The following is a 23,262-nucleotide window of genomic DNA, read 5'->3' on the forward strand; positions in this document are numbered from 1 at the left end:
CAATCTTAGTCGCTGAGACCCCAGGGGTCAGAAGTGAGAAGATCAAATTAATTTTGTTAAATTCTTTGTAACAGGTGTCCTCTTTGAAGAAAATTAATTTCAAGGGTTGTTTTTGTGTGTGTGTCAAGAGGGAAAAATGTTAAAAAGTTCTAGGGAGCAGGTCCTTGGCGAAATCATATCATACATTATTATTATTTAAATGAATTGCATGTGGTCCTAAGTCAAAGTCTCAGGTTCCTTAAACTCAGATGCATATAAACAGGAATATTGGAGAATTTCATTCCTTTATTAAGAAGAGTCACTATCAATGAAACATAATTGACCTCAAAAACTATTTGGGAAAGTAAGTTGAATAGGAAGGACGCTTTGGAGAAAGTTTTTAAATCATTGTTTAGTACAACTTACAGGTTTTTAATTCATCATGCAAACCTGGTGCTTCTTAGCACTGGTCACTGTACCTAGTGTAGAAGGGTGACTGCTCCCAGGAGGCACTGGGGTTAAAGTGGTGACTGTTCCCAGGAGGCACTGGGGTTAAAGTGGTGACTGACATACAGAAGCCCTTGATTCAGACAAACACAGACCTGAGTACACGGGACTAAGAGCCAAAATGGGATAAGGACAGATTACTATAAATCATATGAGGTATCAATCATACTTTTCAGGAAAATAAACCTAAATGAGGTTAACAACCCTATGTTGTAAAGTTTTATTAATAAGCTTAAGGTTATGTGGAAAGACATTCTCTTATTGCCATATCCTATATATTTTAAGTGAGCATTTCACCTGTCTGCCAATAGTCACCAACAGCTATCATTAATTATGATCTTTCCATGCCTTTACTAAATGCTTCTCCCCTCCTTTCTCCTTTCCTTTTCCTCCTCCTCTTCCATTCTTCCTTTGGCTTCCTCCCCAGTCACAGTATCCTTCTGCACTGAGGAACCATGGGAGGCAGCCATCATTTTTTTTTTTTTTCTCACTTCACTCTACAGACCTGGCCCCATGTTCTTTGTGATGAAACAGGCACTTAGTTCATTTGTCTTTGATAAAGCTCTTCCCAAATTTCCTGTCACCTGTTGTCCCCACCTTAGTCGTTCCGGGATGTATTTATCAATGCGTACCTTGTTTAACGTGTATATCTAGTCAATCAATCTGGCCTCGTGTGTTTTAATTGCTTGTAGCCCTATGAACTTTGAACACCTATTTCTACGCTTCAGCTAAGCACTAATTTATTCCACGTCTGTGAGCAATTTATTCCCCTTTAATTAGACACAGCTTAATTATTTTGCCGTTAAAGCAAACCAAAAGAATCTATAAAGCAACTTTTAAGTGAAATCACATTTCCGCCTGGAGGGATATTAAAAATGAAATTATGCGGCTCATTTTACCAGTCTCATACAAAGAAAAGACTGCCTGCATTGTCTTTTAATTTCCCCTGGTTTTATCTTTCATCAAAAAGATAGCTAGGAAATCAAGGTTAGACTAGAAAGAGAGAGACTCTGACAAAACAGCTGGTTTTCAACAGAGAGCAGACACATACGTGCAAAAGATTGTCTTCATTCAGGTTTGCTGTGTGGCAACTCCTATGCACCAGGTAACCAAGTAAGTGTCTCAGTTTGTCCCCAGGGTTCCTTAGCAGAAGAATCTTATGTGCGTATGGTGAAAAGTAGAACTCCTCATTTGCCTATTCTGGCACTTTCTGGATCCTCAATTGCCACTGTTAGGAATCAAGGCTTCCATTTCTAAGAGTTTCTGATGTTCTTTGTCAGCCATTTATTCAGTTCTCTATTGATTTTCCACCCAGATAACTTTGCATGTGAATGCATCCTATTTCTCCAGTCATCCCATTGGCTCAGGAATCCTGCCTTCTGCTGCATCCTCCACCTGATAGCCAGTTCTTTCAAGGGATCCATAAGGACCTTAAAGAAATGTCTAGTATATGGCACATACATGAATTTTCTGTTGTCTGGCTACCAGTAGACTACCTCAGGCCAAAGTGCTTCAGGGATAATCTCTTGACTTCAATTTGGAGTGCATCACTCAGAGATCAGGGTGGCAGAATAAAAATAGAAATTGTAGAATACCTATTGGCTAAAAGTCACTAGAGGAAGGTGTGCCAATGTCCTGTTGTGACACACTGCCCCTATGGATCTCACTGGAATCCTTTCCTAAATTCTATTTTTTTACAAAGTACCCAAGCATTAGAGAATGCAGTCAGGATGGGGCCATGAAGTTGGTTCTAGCAATGGAAATTAGATTATGAACAAGATGCTATAGTTAGCTTCTGGGTCCCTGACCTGGCTATATTTAAAACCGCATACACATTGAAATGATGAGGTGGAGGGAACTTGGATCCCTGAGTCACTGGATGGAGGATGATCACCTCAACTTGAATTTCTTCACAGGTTATTTATTCTAAGCCAATGAAATTTGCTCCTTGATTTGGTCCCTTGCTTCTCTTCTCCCACTTTGACTCATACGTCAAGAAGCATAAGCAAAGAATGTTCAAGAAAGAGAAACAGCCAGAAGTCTAGGCACACACACACACACACACACACACACACACACACACACACACACACACACACACACAGTAGCATCTGGAGACTACAGAGCCAGAAGGAAAGAGGTAGGCAAAGGCAGCTAGCCAATATAAAGTAACAGCATAGTTGTAGAATTTAAAACCTAGATCTGATAGAAAAGCTATCATAATTACAAAACTCTATGAAGAAAATGGTCATGGGCTGCCTTCTGCATTAGAACAGTAACTCTGGAGCTGCATGAAGGCTGGATGCAAAAGGAATGAGCAAGAATGCAAAGAAGAGTTAGAAGCTGCTGGTTTTGTAAAATATTTAGGAGGAAAATGTAGATGGGACTTAAAAATAGATTGGCTGTACTAGAAGAAGGCGAGTCAAGATGCCTGTTAAATCATCAGCTAGAGACCCTATAATAGAGACAGAGATCACTGAAGTTGAAGTGAGTTTTAGGAATGGAAGAGAGAAGACAGCGGGATACTGTGGTCCAATATATGATAAGAGGCTTCTGTGCTCTCAGAATACCAAATGGGAGGCCAACTTGCAGGGTAACAGGGGCATCATGAATTCTGATAAACTCTAGAGATGGGTTTATAGCACAATACACTAAAAGTCCCTCTTGTCTGTTTAAAAATAATTTTCCCTTTAAAAAAATCAAGAGTCAATTTTTATCAAAAATAAAAACCATTAACTCAAAAACTAGTGATGGCTGAACATGGCCTGCTGGTGATGTCTGGGGTTTTATAGGTCTGCCTTTTAATCATTTCTCTGCCATATATTTTATTATCTCCTACTGAATTGTATCCTTTGGTTAATTTACTTAAGGCCTCTACTCTTTCCTTTTTACTCTCCCTTCATCTTACTCCAAACGTCCTATTTTCTCCAGCCTCTTATCCCTGCATTCATTCTAACTTGGCATTCCCTCCTCTCTGTTACGTAGAGTCAGCATATGGCACCCTAATTATAAGACATGCTTTGTAGTCTGTGAATGAGACACAATCACAGTGCATGCTCTTCCCCTGGGAAGATGTCCAGTGCCTGTAAGAACTGGTTGTGCATGTGGCTTTGTCTCTGAGGTGCTTGCCTTGCAAGCCTGAGGACCTGAGTTCTGTCCTCAAGACCCACATTTTAAAAAGCCGGACACTGTGATACAAACTTGTAATCCCAGAGTTGGAGAGGCAGAGACAGGCAGTTCCCTGGGCCATCTCTATGGTTTCTACCTGTCCAGGAGCATTATAACTTATTGGGCCTCTGGCTAGTCTAGCCCCATGAAAGAGTTGTTGACTAGGTGGGTCTCAGAACCGCAAAACTAACAAAGAAATCTCACCGATGCTGATTTCTGTCTACTAGCATATGCTTCTACAACTGAAACTATTTTCTTAAAATTTATTCATAATTTCTGAGCATGAGAGAAATAATAGATAAATAATAAATCAAGTATGTGATACAGTCTAGGTTCAAAATGTTCAATATGGACAGAGGAAAAAAAGGACATCTTGACATCTAATAAACATAGCTTTTCCTAAAAGAGACTGGAAAGAAATAAAAGGTTCTGGAGAAAAATCATTCTGCCCTCCCCTGCCGACTTCCATCTCTTCACCTGTAAAATAAGCAAAAGGCTACTGGAAAAAATGTGAATCCAATCAAAATAAGTTTTTTTTTAAAAAATGAATAAGAGTTCTTCTCTACCCGTCCTCTGACCTACTTGAGTCCTTGCATAATGAAAAGGACCCACTAACTGAATTTTAATTTATTTCAAGGCTAATGGCAACCTGCTGCTGTGGTTGCTCTGGCCCTTCTGTGGGGTGGAATGGTGCTGAAGTTAAGTGTTGGGAGATTCCTCCCTAGTAGTAGGCAGGCGTCCATATGAGGGGGAGCAAGGCCTCATGGGACATTGAGATGCTTGTAAGCCCAGTTCCCAGGAGAGTAGACTGAGAAGGTATAGGCTGGCCCTGTAATAGTTTGCATTTTAATGAATTCAGTTCCTGTTCTTGACTATTTATGATATAATAAGCCCATCAAACTCCTTAACTTCTGTCATCGCTGTGTTTACACATACTGAAAGTCAGCATTGGAGCCTCAATTGACTTAAGTTCTATTACAGTTGATTAAACAAATGATATTTGGGTAAGCTGGAAAGTAGGAAAATGATTCAAAAACAACGATCAGTTTGGAAGTGCCTGAAGAAAAAAAAGTTGGTTCATTTAAAGCTGGGCCCTCATGCCCACTCTATATCTCTTCTTCTAAGGTGAAGGCTGTTTCTTACCCAGGTGTGGAACAGAAAAGTTTTGGTTTTGGTTTTTTTGTTTGTTTGTCTGAGATGTATACATTTAGTTCTCAGCACAGAGTGCTTTGAAGATGCCTCCTTCCTGATGTCAAAACTTTCTTGTTTTCTAATTTGAATAGCATGATAATATACTACCTATTAAGAATTACAGGATTGGGGCATGCACGTGTACAAGAGTGTATTTGTGTTTGTGTGTGTCTGTCTGTGTGTGTGTGTGTGTGTGTGTGTGTGTGTGTGTGTGTGTGTGTGTAAAGATGTTGGGAGTATTGTATGGGTACACATGTACATGTGTGCACATATACATGGATGTCAGAGGTCAACCTAGACTGTTCCTCAAGATAATCAGCCATCATTTTTTAATTTTATTTTATTTTTGAGACAGAGTTTCTCACTGGAACCTGGGATTTGCTGGTTAAGCTAAGGCTAGATGTCCAGCAAGTCCCACGGAGGCCCCTCCCCTGTCCCTATCTTCCCAGTGCTGAGATTATAAGTGTGCCATACAACCTCCCACGCCAAACTTCTTATGTGAGTTCTAGAGGTTGAACCCCAGTCCTTATGTGTTCACACAGCAAGCCCTTGATAGACTGAGCTATAGTTTTTCTTTCCTCCTCACAATCCTGGCCAACTTGTACTTTTTAGTGCATATGGTAGAAAGCCATAATACAAAAAGGAACGTCAGTCCCTGGCTTTTCTTATTCCACTTTCTAGCCTTTTCAGGAACCCTTACCTGGTCCTCACCTTTCTCACACAGGCCTACACATCCCTCCCTACCTGCCTACCATTGATTGCCTGAACTCACAAAAGCTCCACCTCCTAAGAAACAAGGCCACGCCTCTGCTGAGTGTGATGTCATTGCCCAGCTTTTTTTTTTTTTTTTTTTTTTTTTTTTTTTTGAGCCCTCATCTACACTGGTGAGTATGCATGCTTGTTTCTATAAATATATTCTTACAATTTCTAGACTACACTACAGGAGAAGAATGTACATGTGGCTCTTGCTCATCCTGTTCAAAGCAAGGGTCCAACAAGCATCTTTTGAGCACATGAATAACTAGTTGACTCCCTAATTGAAAGAATAAAATTTGCTGGGTGCTGCAGTGAATGGAAATGAAAAAGAAAAGAGTTGAAATCACTAAGAAATATGAATCAGGCGCAATGAGGAAGTTAAGGTCTGAGAAACAGGACTCCTGTTTAATACACTATGCTAGGCTAATGGCCCACCTCATCAGAATGTCCTCCCCCCCCCCACATCTAGAAGACAGTCTGCACAGAGAAAAATAAATCCAGTACTTGAAGGTAGAATAATAAAGCTAAACTAACAAAGCTAGGCAACACACACATTTACTGGTAATGGGAGGCACTATTTAAAGAAGTAGAGAGAGGCACAACTTTACAACAAGGAGGGACCTTGAGCAATCAGAAGTGCCCTCCCCTGCCATTCCAAGAGCAATAATAAACCACACCTTAGATAAAACATCACACAGTCCTTGCTTCCTGTTCCACTGTTGAGAAGTCTATAAATGGGGTGAAAGGCTACAGAGCTACCTGTCAGCCCCCAGCCTCAGTCACTCAGCTCATCCTCATGCTTATGGTCCATCTCCCCCATGCAAGTATTCTTCTGCCTATAATATATCAGCACTCCCTCCTCCTCTTCTTTCCAGCTATCCGACCCGCCCAGTCTTTCCAGTCTCAGCCTCTGCCACTGTCGGTGGCCATGCGTTGTGATCTCTGAAGAAAGGCCGATAGATCTCGACCCAGCCACCTGCCTGCAACACCATTCCCCACAACCTGCCAAACTTTTCTCCTTATGTGCCCCTTAGATGATGTCTAACTAATGTCGCTTTCTAGGAGCCTCGTCTGGTTCTGTAAACCTGTGTGTGCCCGTGCCTGTCTATGTTCATGAGAAACACAGTTTTATGAACCATTGAGCTATCCTGCCCCCATTCTTAAATATTTTAGAATGACTTTCCTAGTAATGAGAATATTTTTCTATAACCAACATATAATACTGAAAACAACCAAAGTAAGATGATTAATATTATTAAATCTCTACACTACCTAATCCACACTTTGTTTTCAAATTTCACCCATTTTCTAATAATGCTTATACTCTCTTGATGTGTGGGAGCAATTCTTCATTTCTTTTGGGTTTATTTTTATTTTGTTCTTTATCGTTGCTGAGGTCAGGCCTTGCCATGTATCCCAGGCTGGCTTTGAACTCTAAGTCTTCCTCCTCTTGTATCAGGCTCCTCCGTGCTAGGACATTAGGTATAATCCGCCATCTCATACATCTGCTGCCCTCCAGGCCAGAATTCCATTCAGAATCATATTCTAGTTAGCCCTTAGGCTCTCTTATCCCACAGGCAGTTCCACACCTTTCTTTGATCTGTGACACTTGAGAAGCACAGGCTAGTAATTTTGTGAACTAACTCCCAATTTGAGGGCTTTTAAAGTAACATTTCTAGCTCATAAGTGATGTTAAATTCTCTTTATATCATATCAGAAAGGCACAAGATATCAAGAATTCCCAAAATTATTATTCTTTAAAATTATGAAAACATCTCATTTTTAATCAAACTTTCCTTCATTAGTTTGCCATCCATCTTGTAACTGCTTTCCCACCTCCCCGTTGTTGGAGATTAAATCCAAGACCCTCTTCATGTGCACAAGGCAAACAACCTCCGAATGAACACCCTCTTCTACTTTATTTTTAAGGAAGCGCTTTGTACTTCTTTCTTCGCATGGTTATAGGAATTGAATCTAGAGCCTTGCAGGTGTTAAGCGAGCATGGTACTTTTGATCTGCATTCTTCTTTTAATCCCTGCTTTCAGGTGTGTGTGTGTGTGTGTGTGTGTGTGTGTGTGTGTGTGTGTGTGTGTGTGTGTGTGTGTGTGGCCGACCCTTGCTAATTTGCCCATTCTGGCCCTGAACCTTCTCTGTAGCACAGGTAGACCTTGATGTTGTGATCTTCTTTCTTCAGTCTCTTGAGTAGCTGGGATTATGGTCCTGCACCACCAGTCCCAGCCTGTTATTGAAAAAAAATTAAAATGTGATTATGACAAAGAGGTATCTAAAACTATCCCACTAAAAAACACCTGCATCTCCTATGTCAGTCCAATCTCTTTATCTAAAAAGATCTTACCACCCAAAAGAGAGAGGTCTCTGGTGTATATGGCGTTAGCCAAGGCAAGATTTCTCATTTGCATTTTCAACTCTGTTCATGAATTATCTTTTCATTTCCTTTGCCTTTGCAATAAAAAGAAACCCATGAAAAGAGCATATCTTTTCCTAATGAGAAAGAAGACACACAATATTCTTCTGGCTTACAAAAATGTCATAATATTGCTTTCAGTCCCATTATGATGGGCATCTGTAATTGCATTTTTTTTCCACACTTGCTACAAGGGTTTATGTAGTCTCTGAAGAGCTCCCTGCAGCTCAGGGGTCTGTGGATTGAAAAATCATTCAGATTGATTAAAGCCCTGAGGAGAATGACGATGAGGGTCAGGTCATGTGAGCATCAAGAAAGTAAAATATTACCATTTAGACTACAAATGGAGCTTCTTTTTTTCCACCTAAGTGATCAGATTTGCAATAGCAGCCTGGGTTGTTCATTGTAAGATTAATTACTGCTGACATTAACTCATGTGTTTATACAAAAGAAAATAAATCCTATGAGCCCAGTAAGTGAAAAAGACCATTATACACAGCTTCTAACTTCAAAAGTGTGTCTTTGAAGGATATACTTCTAGGACTTCAAGCAAAATTGGTCGAGGGGAACTCTGATGGTTTAGTTGTGGATTCCACTAAAGATGCTGGCAGCTGGAAAAGCCAGAGCAAAGTGCTATCCTCCACAGTTTCTGCTTACCTTTGAGTCACTGGGACCAAAACAGCCAATAGAGACAAATTCAGCAAAGACGCCTCCTTTGGGCTCATAGTTTCAGGGAGTTCCGTCCAAGGGTACTTTGTTCCATGTCCTATTGCCATGACTAAGGCAGCTTATGAAAGAGGCATTCACTTTGGGACTCCAGTCCCAGAGCATTAGAGTGGTGGCCATCATAGCGGCATACAGGGCGGCAGCAGGGAGGCAGGCATGACAGATGAAGAAGCAGTGATTGGGAACTTCTCTATCCACAAATATAGACCACAGAGACTAAGAATGATGTGGGATTGTGAAACCTAAAAACCCACCCCCAGTGACACACCTCCAACAAGTCCACACCTCCTAATCCTTCTCAAACAGTTGCACCAACTGAGGACCAAGTATTCTAACATGTGAATGAACATAGGGAGGCTTTTTGCATTCACCCCCACCAAACTCTGTGTGCTTGAGCAGAACATTGTGATGGCAGGAGCACAGTGTAACAGCTCTTTCTCATGTTTTGATGAATAGGATGCAAAAAGGAACAATCATACAGGAGGGGGCCAAGATAAGATACAGCCCAGTAACTGACTTTACCTACAAATATGCCCCACCTTCTTTTCACCACCCCACAACAATGCCATCATGGTACAAACGCATCATGGAGATAATTCATTGACTGGGACCAGAGCCATCAGGAGCACAGATACCCCTTAGAACAGTGGTTCTCAATCTTCCAAATTCTGCAACCCTTTAACATAGTTCCTCATGTTGTGATGACCCCCAACCTCAAAATTATTTAGTACTGTTATGAATCATAACATAAATATTTTTTGGAGACAGAGGTTTGCCAAAGGGGTCGTGACCCAAAGGTTGAGAACTATTGCCCTAGACTTGTCTTAATCCAAACACATTCACAGTCAAATTGGCCATCTAGGAAGAAATAATTTTGGCCAGGCACTCAGTTTTTAAAACCACCAATCAGTTATTAAAACCACCAATCAGTTATTATCCCCCAGCCAAACAGGTCAGAACAGGCCAGCTGATATTTATGATGCCAGCATGGTCACCATAGCCCAGTCACTTCGTTCCAGGGTGTCCTAGGGAAGTATCTTTCCACCTTGTTCCACTTTCCATTCTGATTTAAAGGTCTTAGCAAAAGACAGGAAGGAAGGAAGAGGAGGGAGGGAGGGAGGGAGAGAAGGAGGGAGAGAGAGAGGGGGAGAGAGAGGGAGAGAGAAAGGGAGGAAGAGAGAGAGAAAGAGGAGAGAGAGAGAGGAAAAGGAGAGAGAGAGGAAGAGGAGAGAGAGGGAGAAGAGGGGACACACACACACAGACAGAGACGGGGGTGGGAGGAAGGGAAGGAGAGAGAGGATTGCATGTAACCTATTAGGCTGCCATTCAAGTTGCTGTATAGTTAAGAATGACGCCGAGCAGCTGACCCTCCTGCCTCTATCTCCTGAGTGCTGGAACTACCGGTATGGACCTCCACACGTGTGGTTTATGTGTGATGGAACCCAATGCCTTAGGCTCGCTAGGCAAGCATTCTACCAATTGAGTTACATCCCCAGACCCATCTATTTGATGTCCTGCCCCGAAATGTTACAAGGCTAAAATTCTTATAGCCATAGAAATCCTAAAGAATACATGTGACATGAAAATTGAAGGAGGGGACTGTGAAAGGGGAAGGAGTGGACTAGAAGAGGGAAGTACAGAAATCATGCAGGAGGGAACCTACTTACAGCAAAGCACAATAGCATATGTGGATTAAAATGTTATAATAAAACCCATTACATACTATGACAACTTTGTGGGGGGGGGGGGGTTGAGACAGGGTTTCTCTGTGTAGCCTTGATTGTCCTGGAACTCACTCTGTAGTTCAGGCTGCCCTCAAACCCACAGAGACCTGCCTGCCTCTGCCTCCCAAGTACTGGAATTAAATGTGTGAGCCACCACTGCCCAACCTTGTGCTTTTTTTTAACCAATTATAAAGTATTTAAAATATAATTATTTATAATTTGGTCTTAAAATATGTCAACATATTTTATGTGCTTTCCAATTTGTTCCTCTCAAATTTGTTTCTACCTACATGAGCAGAGTTAAAAACATTGACAATTCTTCCAGAGGACCCAGGTTCAATTCTTAGAACCCACATAATGGCTAACAACTGTCTGTAAGTCCAGTTCCAGGAAAAGCAATAACCTCTTCTGGCCTCTGAAGGCACCAGACATATGAGTTGTACATAGAAAAACATGCTAATAAAACACCCATATACATAAATAAATTTTTAAATTAAATTAATCATATGAGCAAAGGATGGTAAGAATAGCCTTCTGCATTTTTTAGCTAATTCATTTACAATTTATTTATTTTTACTTCATGTGTATGTATAAATGTCTGAATGTCTATATGTATGCATGTATGCATGCATGTTTCTGTGTGCGTATGTATGTATGTATGTATGTATGTATGTATGTATGTATGTATTCCACATGCACGCCATCTCCAGAGCCCAGAAGAGAGTGTCAGATCCCTTGGAAGTGGATTTTCATGTAGTTGTGAACCATGTGATATGAGTACTAGGAACTGAGCCCAGGTTCTCTGTAAGAGCAGCAAGTGTTCTTAACTACTAAGCCATCTCTCTAGCCCTAGCCCCTCTTTCTTCTTTTATGTGAGTAAGTTGAAGATGGACAAGGTGAATGGAGAAAGTTTACCATTAAGAACAAACCAGAGCTGAAATTCAGCCTTCCGTCATCCCATCATTGCAGACCAAGATTTGATTTCTCTATGAGAGCTCCAATCATGTCATCAACACCTGCCACACTACCCCTATTAGTTACTTCCACAACACTGATTCTGGTGTTAGTTGTACATTGTTTCTATTGTTTGTTTAATTTATCTAATGCTTAAATAGATGCCTGTTTCTATTTTCTAAGATTGGACCTTGAATGGGCCAATAAAGAGATGCCATGTTGTATTTTCCTCCTTACCATAATAACTTCTTGTGTGTTCCGCTTATCTCTCCTGACCACAGAAACTTCCTGTGTATTTTCAGGCCATTATCACCTGATTCTGGAAATGACATTTTCCTTGGACTTTTCTTGGCTCCGGTGGAAATGGCGAACCCAAAATGGCTTCCCCGAGTCCCCTTCAGAAACCACACCCCTGCTTCCTCCAGAGAGAGAGAGGCAGAGTTACAACCCAACAGAACAGCGGGTGGTGTACCCCAACAACAGCATCTGTCACCAGGATTGGAAGAAGGTCTCAAGGAGGTACCGAGGCAACAGCATCTGTACAACTAAGTACACCCTCCTCACCTTTCTGCCCCAGAATCTCTTTGAGCAGTTTCATAGGTACGTAGCCAGGTCCCCCAACAACACACACTTTGGCCTAGCATTTGCCACTGAGATAAAATCACTCTAAGTAGCACCCTTTAATATCTAAATGCATGCCTGGAACAAGGTTCTCTCATTTATCAAGTGTTGATTTATCATTGCATGTATTGGGTGGTAGTCATACATGGGAAACAAAGAAATACTGGACTCATTGTTTGTACTATCTAATGAATGAGATACACATTAATTTTCAAATTGTTAAGTTGATTAAAAACTGTAACTACAATGACCACTTGGAAGGAGAGGTATATGGTGTTTACAGTGAGCATTTGATCTACTTAATAACATCAGCAAAGACTTCCTTGAAGAAGTAGTAAATCAGATATGACTGGATGAAAAAGATGGCTTATTGCAGGAGCAGGGGGCAGTAAAGTGTTCACTGAGCCAAGTGTGAGGACCAGAGTTCAAATCCTTAGCATCCCTCTAAATGCTGGGCAAGCATGAGGGAGACAAGGAAGCCCCCAGAGTAAGGTGGCTGGTTCAGATTAGAGAAAGCAGCGAGCTCTATGTTCAAGTAAGAGACCCTGTCTCACTATATGAAGTAGAGAGTATTGAGAAAGACTTCAAATGTCAAGATTTGACATGCACACGTGTGCACATGCACCTGTACACCACCACTGCCCCCCCACATACTCCACATACATGTGAACACATTACATATACACACGAATATTTTTTTAAAGAAAAGAGTAAAACGAAAGGAGTAGGCAAAGGGAACCAGGAGAATGCTTCTGCTTCCATGGCTTCATATATAAAGGCACTGCAGCAAAGGGAATGAGATTCACTTAAAAACCTTGAAAGTACAACCCCTCCTTTTCAAGCAACGTGTAAAAGTCATTATTCACTAGAAATCAAATGTCGCTTAAAATCACAAAATGTATTAAATTTGTAGCTAGTATTCATCAGATCAGCTGTTATGCTTCAGAACCCTTTAGTGTACACAAAACCAACTTTATGCCGCATAGCATTTATAAGATCCCTTTAAAGTAGCTGGGATTATGTCGTGCTGTCTTTGTACAAGAAAGAACAACCTGAGGCAGGGCAGAGAACTAGCAAACAGCAGAAGCAAGGCTAGTGAGATGGTTCAGAAGGTCAAGGTGATAGCCACCAAGACTGATGACCACATGTTGGAAGTAGGGAATCCGATAGGAAGTAGGGAAGCAAGTGTCCGATGACCTCCACATTCACAGTATGGTAAATGGCGCACATGCACACCTGAGCATACTCACACTCAGAGAAAATAAATCAATATTATTTTAAGAGTCTATAATATTTCCCTTTACAGCTTTTATTTTCTGACTTGACTTCACAGTGAAAGAGCTGTGTGAGCTGGCTAAAAGCCAAACAACTGGGAAGAAATGGAAGAGTATATTTTTCTCCCCCCCTGGGGCCTTCATTCCCACCTTGCTTGTCTCTCCAGGTGGGCCAACCTCTACTTCCTGTTCCTGGTGATTCTGAACTGGATACCCTCCATGGAAGTCTTCCACAGGGAAATCACCATGTTACCATTGGCCATTGTCCTGCTTATCATCATGGTCAAAGACGGCATAGAAGACTTCAAGAGATACCGCTTTGATAGAAAGATGAACAGTGCCAGCATTCACATATATGAAAGGTAAGGGGACCCCACTATGGTTCTCTCTGTGACAAATAGGTTAAATAAACTCACTACCTTATTTAAGGGACAGAGTTTTACTTGCAAATTGACTTTTTAACGTGTGTGTGTGTGTGTGTGTGTGTGTGTGTACCACAACACACATATAGAAACCAAAGGACAACTTCTAGGAGTTGGTTCTCTGTTCTACCATGTGGAGTCATCAGACTTGGTGGCAAGAGCCCTTACCCACTGAGCTAACCTTCTATTTTCTCTCTTTTTTAAAAAAATCTTTTGCACTCCCACTTTTTAAAAAAAAAATGTAATTGAATCATTTTCCCTTTCCTTTTTCTCCCTCAAACCCCGCAGGTACCTCCCCTTGCTCTTTTTAAAAATTTATTGCCTCTTTTCTCAATGGGGGCCACCCTAGCTGAGACTTCTAGTAGCAGGGGATATGGAGCCAGAGTTGTCCGCCTTTTATAGCCAGTGGACACACAGTGGAGGCACAAAAACACCAACCCACCAAAATCCTTCAACCCAAAATTTGTCCTGCCTACAGGATGTGCAGGGACAAAGAGAAGCAAAGATTGAGAGAATAGCCAACTAAAGGCTGGCCCTCCTTGAGACCTAGTCCCATGGAGAGAACCAATCCCCGACACTATTAATTACTCTGCTGTGCTTGTAGACAGGGGCCTAACATAACTGTCGTCTAAGAGGCTTCACCCAGCAGCTGATGGGAACAAAATGAAGAGACCCACAGCCAAACATTAAACAGAGCTCGGAAAGTCCTATGGAAGAGTTGGGGACTGATTGAGGGAGCTAGGGGCTGAAGAACTCTACAAGAAGACCTATGGAGTCAATTATCCTGGGCTCAGAGGGCTCACAGAGATTGAACCACCAACCAAGCAGCATGCATGGACTGGTCCTAGACCTCCTGTACAAGCAGATGCGCAGCTTGGTCTTCATGTGGGTCCCCCAGCAATTGGAGTGGGGGCCCTCTCTGATGCTAAGGCCTGCCCTTGGATCCCATTCCTTTAGCTGAGCTGCTTTGTCTGGCCTCAGTGGGTAAGGATCCACCTAGTTGTGCAATAACTTAGTGACCCTGGTTTGATTGGGACCATCCATAGGGACCCTCCCCCTTCTTTAAGGAGAAGGAGAGGGGATAACAGGAAGAGGAGTGTGTAAGGAGAGAAGAAGGGCTGCGATCAGGATAGAAAATGAATAAATAGCTTTTAAGTATTGTAATATTCATATATTTATATATATATAATACACATATGTATAAAACATATATATACACATATGATACATACATAAATAAAATGCATATATATGTATGTGTATGTATACAATCCTAAATACAATCTGCTCAGTCAGTATGATGTTACTTTCTGTATGTTTTCAGGGCTATTTAGTATTGGAGAGCCAAATGATGGGTTCCTCCCGGAGGAAGACCATTTTTGCTGTTGTCAGCATTCTTTTGTTGCCTGTAGCTCTTTGTGTAGGTTGGTTGGGGCCTTGGGGATTTTCCCCAGTGTGAGTTAGGATGTCTTTAGTTGTTCCTATTCAGCTCATGTTTGGATAGTCACATCAGTGAGACTTTCTCTATGCAGCTTCGGACATTACCAGGAGACAGCCTCACAGCAAACTCTCTTATCCTCTTGCTCTTCCGAGCTTTCCATCCCCTCTTCTCCAAAGATCCCTGAGCCTTCAGGGGAGGGAGCGTTTTGTAGATGTATCAGTTGGGGACTAGACATTTTGTTTGGTTGTAGTTTTCTGTCATGCTTCAACTGTCGAAAAGACAAGTTTCCTCGATGAGAGATAAGGACTACACTTATACATGGATATAAAGGCAAATATGTGGAGTATAGTTAGGGATTATTCTGGTTTAATAAAGTGGTAGCTGTTGGTTTTCCTCCAAGACTTCACTAGCCTTGGGTAGTGAGCATGTTTCCCTCTTGTTGAGAGCGACTTAGTTAAATTAGAGAGCTATTAGTTACTACCAAGGTATGCGTGCCACTACCGCACCATGGGGGCTATTTGTACCGCACTCCTCACACTCCTCATTGTCCTGGTTCATAGGTATTATAGTTTGGCAAAACTGTTGGGTTCTTCCCTCCTTTGGACGCTTGGATGGCACTTTCTGGTATCATGAAAGCTAGTCCTTAGGGAGCTGCTATTCAAGTTAATTCCAGCTCAAGGACCTCTGGACCTTGTGCTCAAAGTACATGATGCCATCATCGATAGAGACTTAGCTTTCGTCTCTACCAGTATGTAATGATTTTGAGAATCTCTTAGACAACCCTAACCAAAAACTCAAGAGTGCTCTCAATGCCTGGTGCTGGAGTTTTTGTTAGATACATCTTCTTTGGCTCTTGGAGAGAGCATTATCAGCTCAGATTTAAAAAAAAATTATTTAAACACATATGTATGTGTGTCTGTGTATAAATATATATTTAAATATATATATATACATATACACACACATATATATATACGTATACAGAGAGAGACAGAATGTGTGTTGTAGAGCTTTTTTCTGATAGGCAGTTACTTAAAAGTTTTTCAGACATTGAGTTTGCTTAATTCAGTGATTCTCAGCTGGGGGTGATTTTGGTACACACTGCCTCCCTCTCTACCACCCAATGGGCATATGGTGATAGGTGGGAAAAAGTGGTCAGTAGAATACTACTGGCATCTAGTGGATGGAAGCTGGGTGTGCCAGTACATATCCTACAATACACAGGACATGACAACACACACACACACACACACACACACACACACACACACACACACATCTAGTCAAAAATAGCAGGGTTGAAGTTATGAAACTATGATGTAACTTCTGAAAACTCTTATACTCTTAGCCACCCAGACATTGTGTTATTATTAAGATGGGGCTAGAAGGCCAAGAATTAAACTCCAGGATGATGAGATCATCTTACAAGGCTAATTTCCTAAGAAGCTCTTTTGGGGGTGTCAGGTGAATTCACACACACAGACACACACACACACACACACACACACACACACACACACACACACAATTTAAAGCTGCAAGGTGCCTGACTAAATGTCCATTTTGTTACTTAATATGGTATGTTTTAGGACCCAGTAGTAGTGCACCTGTGTAGGAAAGGAAGACACCTGTGGATGACGCGTACATTCCAACAGGTGGAGCTTCAAACAGGCAGAAGGGAGTGGCTGGTGAACACACACCCATTGTCTGCAAGCTCCTTCCTGATCAGAGTTCTCCCAAACAGATTGCAGACTGGCTAGCTATATTTCTTTTTCTTTCTTTTTAACTTTTTTTTTTAATTGTTAGTTTTAAAAGAAGAGAGAGTTTTCAGCAAAGAAGGCAAATAAAAGATGCTAATTAAATTATGAGAGTCAAAGAGGCAGGCCTGAGCAGAGATGAGGAGGGAAGGGAGAAAAAGGCGGAAGAAGAAAGAAGACAAGAAGTGGGTCGTAGTCTCCAACCTGCCTTTTGAAGGATGGCCTTACAAGGAAAACCCCAACCGCCATTATCGTGGGAACCAGATCAAGACCAGCAAGTACACCGTGTTGTCTTTCATACCCAAGAACATTTTTGAGCAGCTGCACCGGTTTGCCAATCTCTATTTTGTGGGCATTGTCATTCTGAATTTCTTCCCCGTGGTCAATGCATTCCAGCCGGGGGTGAGCATGGTTCCCGTGTGCGTCATCCTCACAGTCACTGCCATCAAAGATGCTTGGGAAGACTTCCGGAGATACAAATCTGACAAAGTCATCAATAACCGAGAGTCCCTGGTCTACAGCAGGTAAAACTAAGAGCTCTGGGGAAGTCTCACTGGTCCTCCCTCACTGCCTCTGGCTGCCACCCCTGCTAGCACAAGCGATGTTGGCAGGGGCTCTCATCACTTTACCTGAGTGAAATGTTAGTGCGCAGAGTTGAGGACTGTAGCAGAAACCAGAAGCAAAAGAAGAACTAAGAAAGGCTTTTCAAATTAAGAAGTCTTCATTTTATTTTTGAAGGTTTTTCTATAGGTTCTCTTCCCTAATTGGTGCCATGTTGCCATGAGTATGTGTGACTGTGGAAGGAAAAAAACCACCAGTATGTTTCAGGGGAGTGATGGTGCTTTGTGTTACCAGGAGAGCCTGAGGACACAGCCATGGTTGAGCACTGTCTGCAGTCCTAACTATGTGGTGGTCTTAGGCAAGTGATGTAAATGTTTACGGTGCCCTTCAGTAATTCCTAAAACCAGAGCAATTCTTAATGTGTTCATGAGACCGATACAACCTAGATAGGCATTGCTTAGTGTAAATGCCAAACATGTAACTATGAGCCACATAACTTTTAGAATGCAAAATTCTTAACTGCCAAGCAGTTATTTATTGACTGCCCCTGAGGCTCTTTTCTGATTCCTACAAAGCATAGGCTGCCTACCTTGGTCTCACCATACTGTTTAATATTGTTTTATATGTGCAGATAGTTTGCAAAGCTCTGTTGGCCAAATTTGAGGCACGTTTTTATTTGATAAGGGGAAAAGGACAGAGTTAAAGTGTGTCTCTATGTTGTAACAACCTGTGTGACTACAAAAGAACTAGGGGAGTTGAGCCCCTGGTGTCCTGACACAAAATGACAGGATGCTTATTGAGTCAGCTGGAAGTTAGCCAGGAATGCCTGAATGGTTTAGAAACTTATGGCTTAGTTTCTTATTAAATAGGGAAAGTCTTTGTCATTCTCTCTCTCTCTCTCTCTCTCTCTCTCTCTCTCTCTCTCTCTCTCTCTCTCTCTCTCTCTCTCTCTCTCTCTCTTTGCCTTCCTCCTCCCTCCATCTCTCTCGCCCCCTTCCCTCCCCCCTTTTCCTCAGATCACTCTGAGACTGTCTTTTCCCCTCTAACTTTATCAACTACACCTGTAGAGGTTTCTCTGTTGCCCTGTTCATTGGCAGAAATGAAAGGGAATTACTTTGAAGTGTGCATTCTAGCCGATTAGGATCTACTAACCTAGAAAAAAATTCTCTTCCCTGGGGAAGGAGAGGTTAGCTACTGGAACTGGATTGTGGAAGACCTTAGGAGCCAGGTTCCACTAGGGAAGTTGTGGCCAGGGGAAGCCTCCAGGTAGACTATCACATAGAAAGACCCCCTACTCAGAAACACTGAGTTTTGCCCATCTTTGCTGGCAGGGACACAATTATGTGTCTACAAAAGATAACTGTGAAGGAGAGCTCACTTGCTCCATCTTCCTTTCTTTTCCCTTCTGTCCTTCCTTTCTTTCCCTTTCCCAGCTAGCACTACTAATTGTCATGAGCACACTGGTCAGCTGTAGGCTATCCAAAGGGGAGGAAAGAATAGCCACCTTTTCTTAAAGGGACAGCTTTTAAGAAAGCATTCATTTTCACTGGGCCCAAGCCACTGATCTTGCTGCATTTCTTTGTTTCATTACCACCTTCCTTCTTTGTTGTCCGTGTACAGTGGCACAAAGGCAAGCAGGAAGCTGGCCCCCTGTGGGGGAATAGCAGTCCTGCTCTTCCTGGTTGGCCAGAATATCCCAGAATAGTGAACTTTTTCTTGGCATTAATTCTGACACTGATCAGACTGTAGGCTCGCCTGTGCTGAAAGCCAAAATGACCATGGGGTTCTGGCCTCAAAATAACTTGGGGAAAGCAAAATAATAACAATCCAGAATAGGTAAAGATGTGATTATCTATACTAGCTTACTTATATCTAATAGATAAGATATGATTGAACATGCCTGTAATCTCAGCTCTGAAGAGGCTGAGGCAAGGGAATTGGGAGTTCACGGCCACCATGGCCATATAGTTCAAGGCCAACCTGAGGTATATGAGAAACTGTTTCAAAATTTTAAAATAATAATAGCAATAATAAAATAATAATAATTTAGAACAGATGGTAGTCTGGCCACTCACTATCAGGGAGAACAAAAAAGGGTTCCAGTGCTTCTGAAGGGATGTTCAGTGGGATGACTGAGAAGGGCATATTCTTAAGGCATCCCACCCCAAAATAGGTGCTGGTCCTCAACCCATGGCTCATGGATGACAAAGAAAAGGTACACAGTAAAGAGGCCTGTATATTTTAAATTAAGCTCACATTACTCAAAAAATTATCTTTAGTGCCTAAGAGTAGGCGTGTTTACTTTCTTCAATAACAGCAAGATAATTAACTATGGGAGCCATACAGGCAATTAATGTTGGGGTGTGATGGGAGGATGGTGGGACCTCCAAGGAACAAGCCCAGAAGGGTTCACCTCACAGCAAAGGTGGCTGCCCAGCCAACATGCTTTGTTCCATGTGGAAATACAAGCCAGATCACCTGAGTCCTTAGGTGGATGACAAGATGCTACTTCTTTATTATGTCAAATTCATTTACTCTTTTATAATGTCAGGCATATATGCATATATAAATATAATACTTTGGTAATAGTACCCCATTATCCTTTCTTACCCCCCCCCTTCTCCTGTTGAGCATCTTCTTCCCAACCACCCCCACTCCTAGTTTCATGTCTTTTTTCATTCTTTGGGGAGGGGGGTGAGGCTTATTTATTTGAGTAAGGGTAACAAACCAAGGGCTTGGGTTTCTGATCCCCCGCCTCCTCCAGCAATCATTAACTACCTGTCATTCCTCTCTCAGGATTGCTAATGACAAAACTGATGCAAATACTTTGGACGTAGTTTATTTGACCTAAAGTTCCATTCTGCCTAGAAGCCTCTGCACACTTCGTTTTATAGCGCCCAAGGAATCAGAAGTCATTGCAAAAGAATAATTGTGTTCTTCTGAATGAAGGACTGTCTCTGGACAGAAGGGATGTGACCTTTAGGAGACAGTAGGCCTGGGAACCAGCTCCCTGTCCTCTAGGCCCAGATCTTCAGCTAACTATGAGTAGACTAGGAGAGACACTTCAATCTCTGTGTGCCCATTGTTGCTTTCTCAAAGCTTATGGGTCCTGTGAGATGTACTATTAAAAAAACAAAACAAAACAGAATCTATAGCCAAATAATTCAGAATATAGCATCTACAAGCTACTGTTCTAGGCCTAATCATATGTGGTAACAGAATTATGAGTCAGGCACAACCCTCAGTGAGCATCATGTCTACCACTGTGTTGGCTCAGCTGTTCTCTCCTGCCAGGCGTAGAGACCTCAATCAAAGAGATTGATACAACAAGGAATAATGATGGCTTAAGCCACCACAGGTGACTTGAGGTGAGCCAGGGCTTAGTACTGGGATCAGCTTCTAAACCCAGACTCAGCATTTAGTTCCTGTCTTTGTCGTCTGGACCCTTAGACAGCTGTGCCTCATGACAACATGAGAGCTGCAGCAGGACCAGCCCTCAGAACTACCTCTAATGACCTGCAAAGAGATAAAGAAAGATTTTCTGGTGGCCTCCATAGATGGTCAAGAGAAGTAACTTACTCCTAACCCCCTCATATCTCAGAGCCCCACACTGGATCACATGCCTACCCCTGACCCAAACCCTGGAAGCAGGAACTAGGATTATGACAAATTATGACTGATAAGGCAAGGTCCTAACCCAAAGAGCCCAGGCTTGTTTTCCAGAAAGAAATAAAACCCATATAAAATAAGAAACAAAGAGGAAGGCATTGCAGAAGCCTCTTCCATGCCCTCGATGCTGTCACATAAAAATCCGTTCTTTGTCACTTGTTTTCCACACATATTATTGGGGCCATGCCCACCATGGGCCACTCTGCACTAGATACCCCTGAGGTTTGTCCAAAATCTGAAGTAGACAGATTCTGTGAAAAACCATGGCAGGAGAAGCCGGAAGTGCTGCCTGTGTGTTAATGATTACCTGAACCAGTGGATACTAAGGGGCCTATCCTGGTGCCAGAGATCAGTGATATCAAAGAAACTGAAAGTTGAGAAAGTGACACTATTTTCTGAGGGACACTTAGAAGCATGTACCTCAAACACCGACTCTTCCCTCTTAATTTGCTCATCTGCAAAACTGACACCTTTTCTATTCTTTTCTCCCTTTTTTTTGCAATTAAGCACAGAAGTCCATAGAATTCCGCTCCCTACCTAATCCCATGCGTCATCCAGTCTACACTCGTCTCTCCTGTGAGGAAATGGCTTTTGCGAACAGCAGAAGTCTTGTTAACAGAATTACAATCCTGTCAGAGCATTTTCTTTTAATATAGCAATGGTGCTTATGGTCGAGAGGTGACCCGTTAATCAGATTTATGGAACGACTTGGAGGGGAGATTAGCTTCAGAATTGTATTAGCTTTGCTTCTCCCGGGGCTCTGTTTAATGAATCCAGAAACGATACCCAGCAAGAGGCTTGTTTTTTTTTTTCCAGCTAGCTTAGGGAAATTGTATTTGTATTCAGAAAACACGCACTACAAGAAGGAGGAATATGAACCCAGGGAGTCGGAGTGGGATTTGTCCCCAAATTGAAATAGAACAAAGTCCAGCTTGAGTTATAGCAGCCAGTCACTGGCATATTCAGCTGTTTAGCAAAACGAGTGTTTCTTTGTATAGGTGTTGGGCAGGGGTGCAGAATATGTCTGTGTATAGCTGCACATGGGTGCAGAGAGGGGGGCGAGGCCAGAGGTTGACATCAGTTGTCTTCCTCTGTTGCTCTTCAATTTATTTTTTTGAGACTGGGTCTCTCAATGATCTCAGCACTCACTGGCTTGATGGGCTATCCATCACAGTCTGAGGATGTGCCTGTCTCTGCCCACATGGTGCTATAGTTACAGACCTTTGCAAGCACACTTGGTGTTCTACCTTGACACTGGGTGTCTAAACTCGAGTCCTAATGCTCATATGACAGACACTTTCCAACTAAGCTACTTCTTCAGTGCCTGTTCAGCAATTATTAACTGGTGCCATAATGGGTACCATCATGGCAGTGTGTCCCCAAGGGGCTCTCAGTCCAGGGCACATGAGGTGCTTACAAACAGTTACAATGCCCCAAATGCTATTTATAAGGGGGTAGGGAACAAGGTACCATAGAGGAAAATATAGGGATTCATCTACCTACAAGGCCAAAGGAAGCCTTCCTCAAAGAGGTGACCCTTTGGGAGGCAGCAAAGCAGGAGAAATGCTTGGCTGGGCCAAGGGAGAACCATTCAGTTCACAGTCTGGTCATATGTCAATGGAAGAATACACATGTGGATTATACTAGCATCCAAAAGACCAGGAAGGACCAAGAAATGCCTGAAAGTTGTGTGTGTGTGTGTGTGTGTGTATGTGTGTATGTATTTGTGTGTGTGTGTGTGTGTGTGTGTGTGTGTGTACATGTTAGTATGAACACATGCCCATGCAGGTTCATGTATGTATATGCACACACTTTCTTCCCAGGGCTCAATGTTGGTTGTCTTCCTTGATCTTCCTTATTTGTTGAGACAGTGTCTCTCACTCAACCTGGAACTCACCAATTGGCTAGGCTGGCTGAGCAATGAGCTCCAATGATTAGCTCTGCTGATGATGCATTATCTAAACGCAGATCCTTATGCTGGCATGGTAGGCATTTTACAGACTGAGCCATCTCCCCTATGCCTCAGTTTGACTTTTTCGTGGGACATGGAGAGTTTCTCTTCTGGAAATCAGGTAGCTGCTTTGATG

The 23,262-nt window shown here is 42.2% G+C and overlaps 1 protein-coding gene across 1 annotated transcript in view; it reads left to right on the forward strand.

Annotated features, from left to right (window-relative positions):
- The first annotated feature begins 11,712 nt into the window (after positions 1-11,712).
- Positions 11,713-23,262, forward strand: part of Atp10b (ATPase phospholipid transporting 10B (putative)) — a 97,650-nt gene continuing 86,100 nt past the window's right edge. The window contains exons 1-2 of the mRNA XM_051167629.1: positions 11,713-12,030; positions 13,493-13,687. Of these exons, the coding sequence (XP_051023586.1) occupies positions 11,756-12,030; positions 13,493-13,687 (470 nt within the window). The 5' untranslated portion in view covers positions 11,713-11,755. The remainder of the gene's footprint in view (positions 12,031-13,492; positions 13,688-23,262) is intronic.

The sequence above is a fragment of the Acomys russatus genome, chromosome 25 (genome assembly GCF_903995435.1).
Source record: "Acomys russatus chromosome 25, mAcoRus1.1, whole genome shotgun sequence".
In the NCBI taxonomy this organism is placed as follows: domain Eukaryota; kingdom Metazoa; phylum Chordata; class Mammalia; order Rodentia; family Muridae; genus Acomys; species Acomys russatus.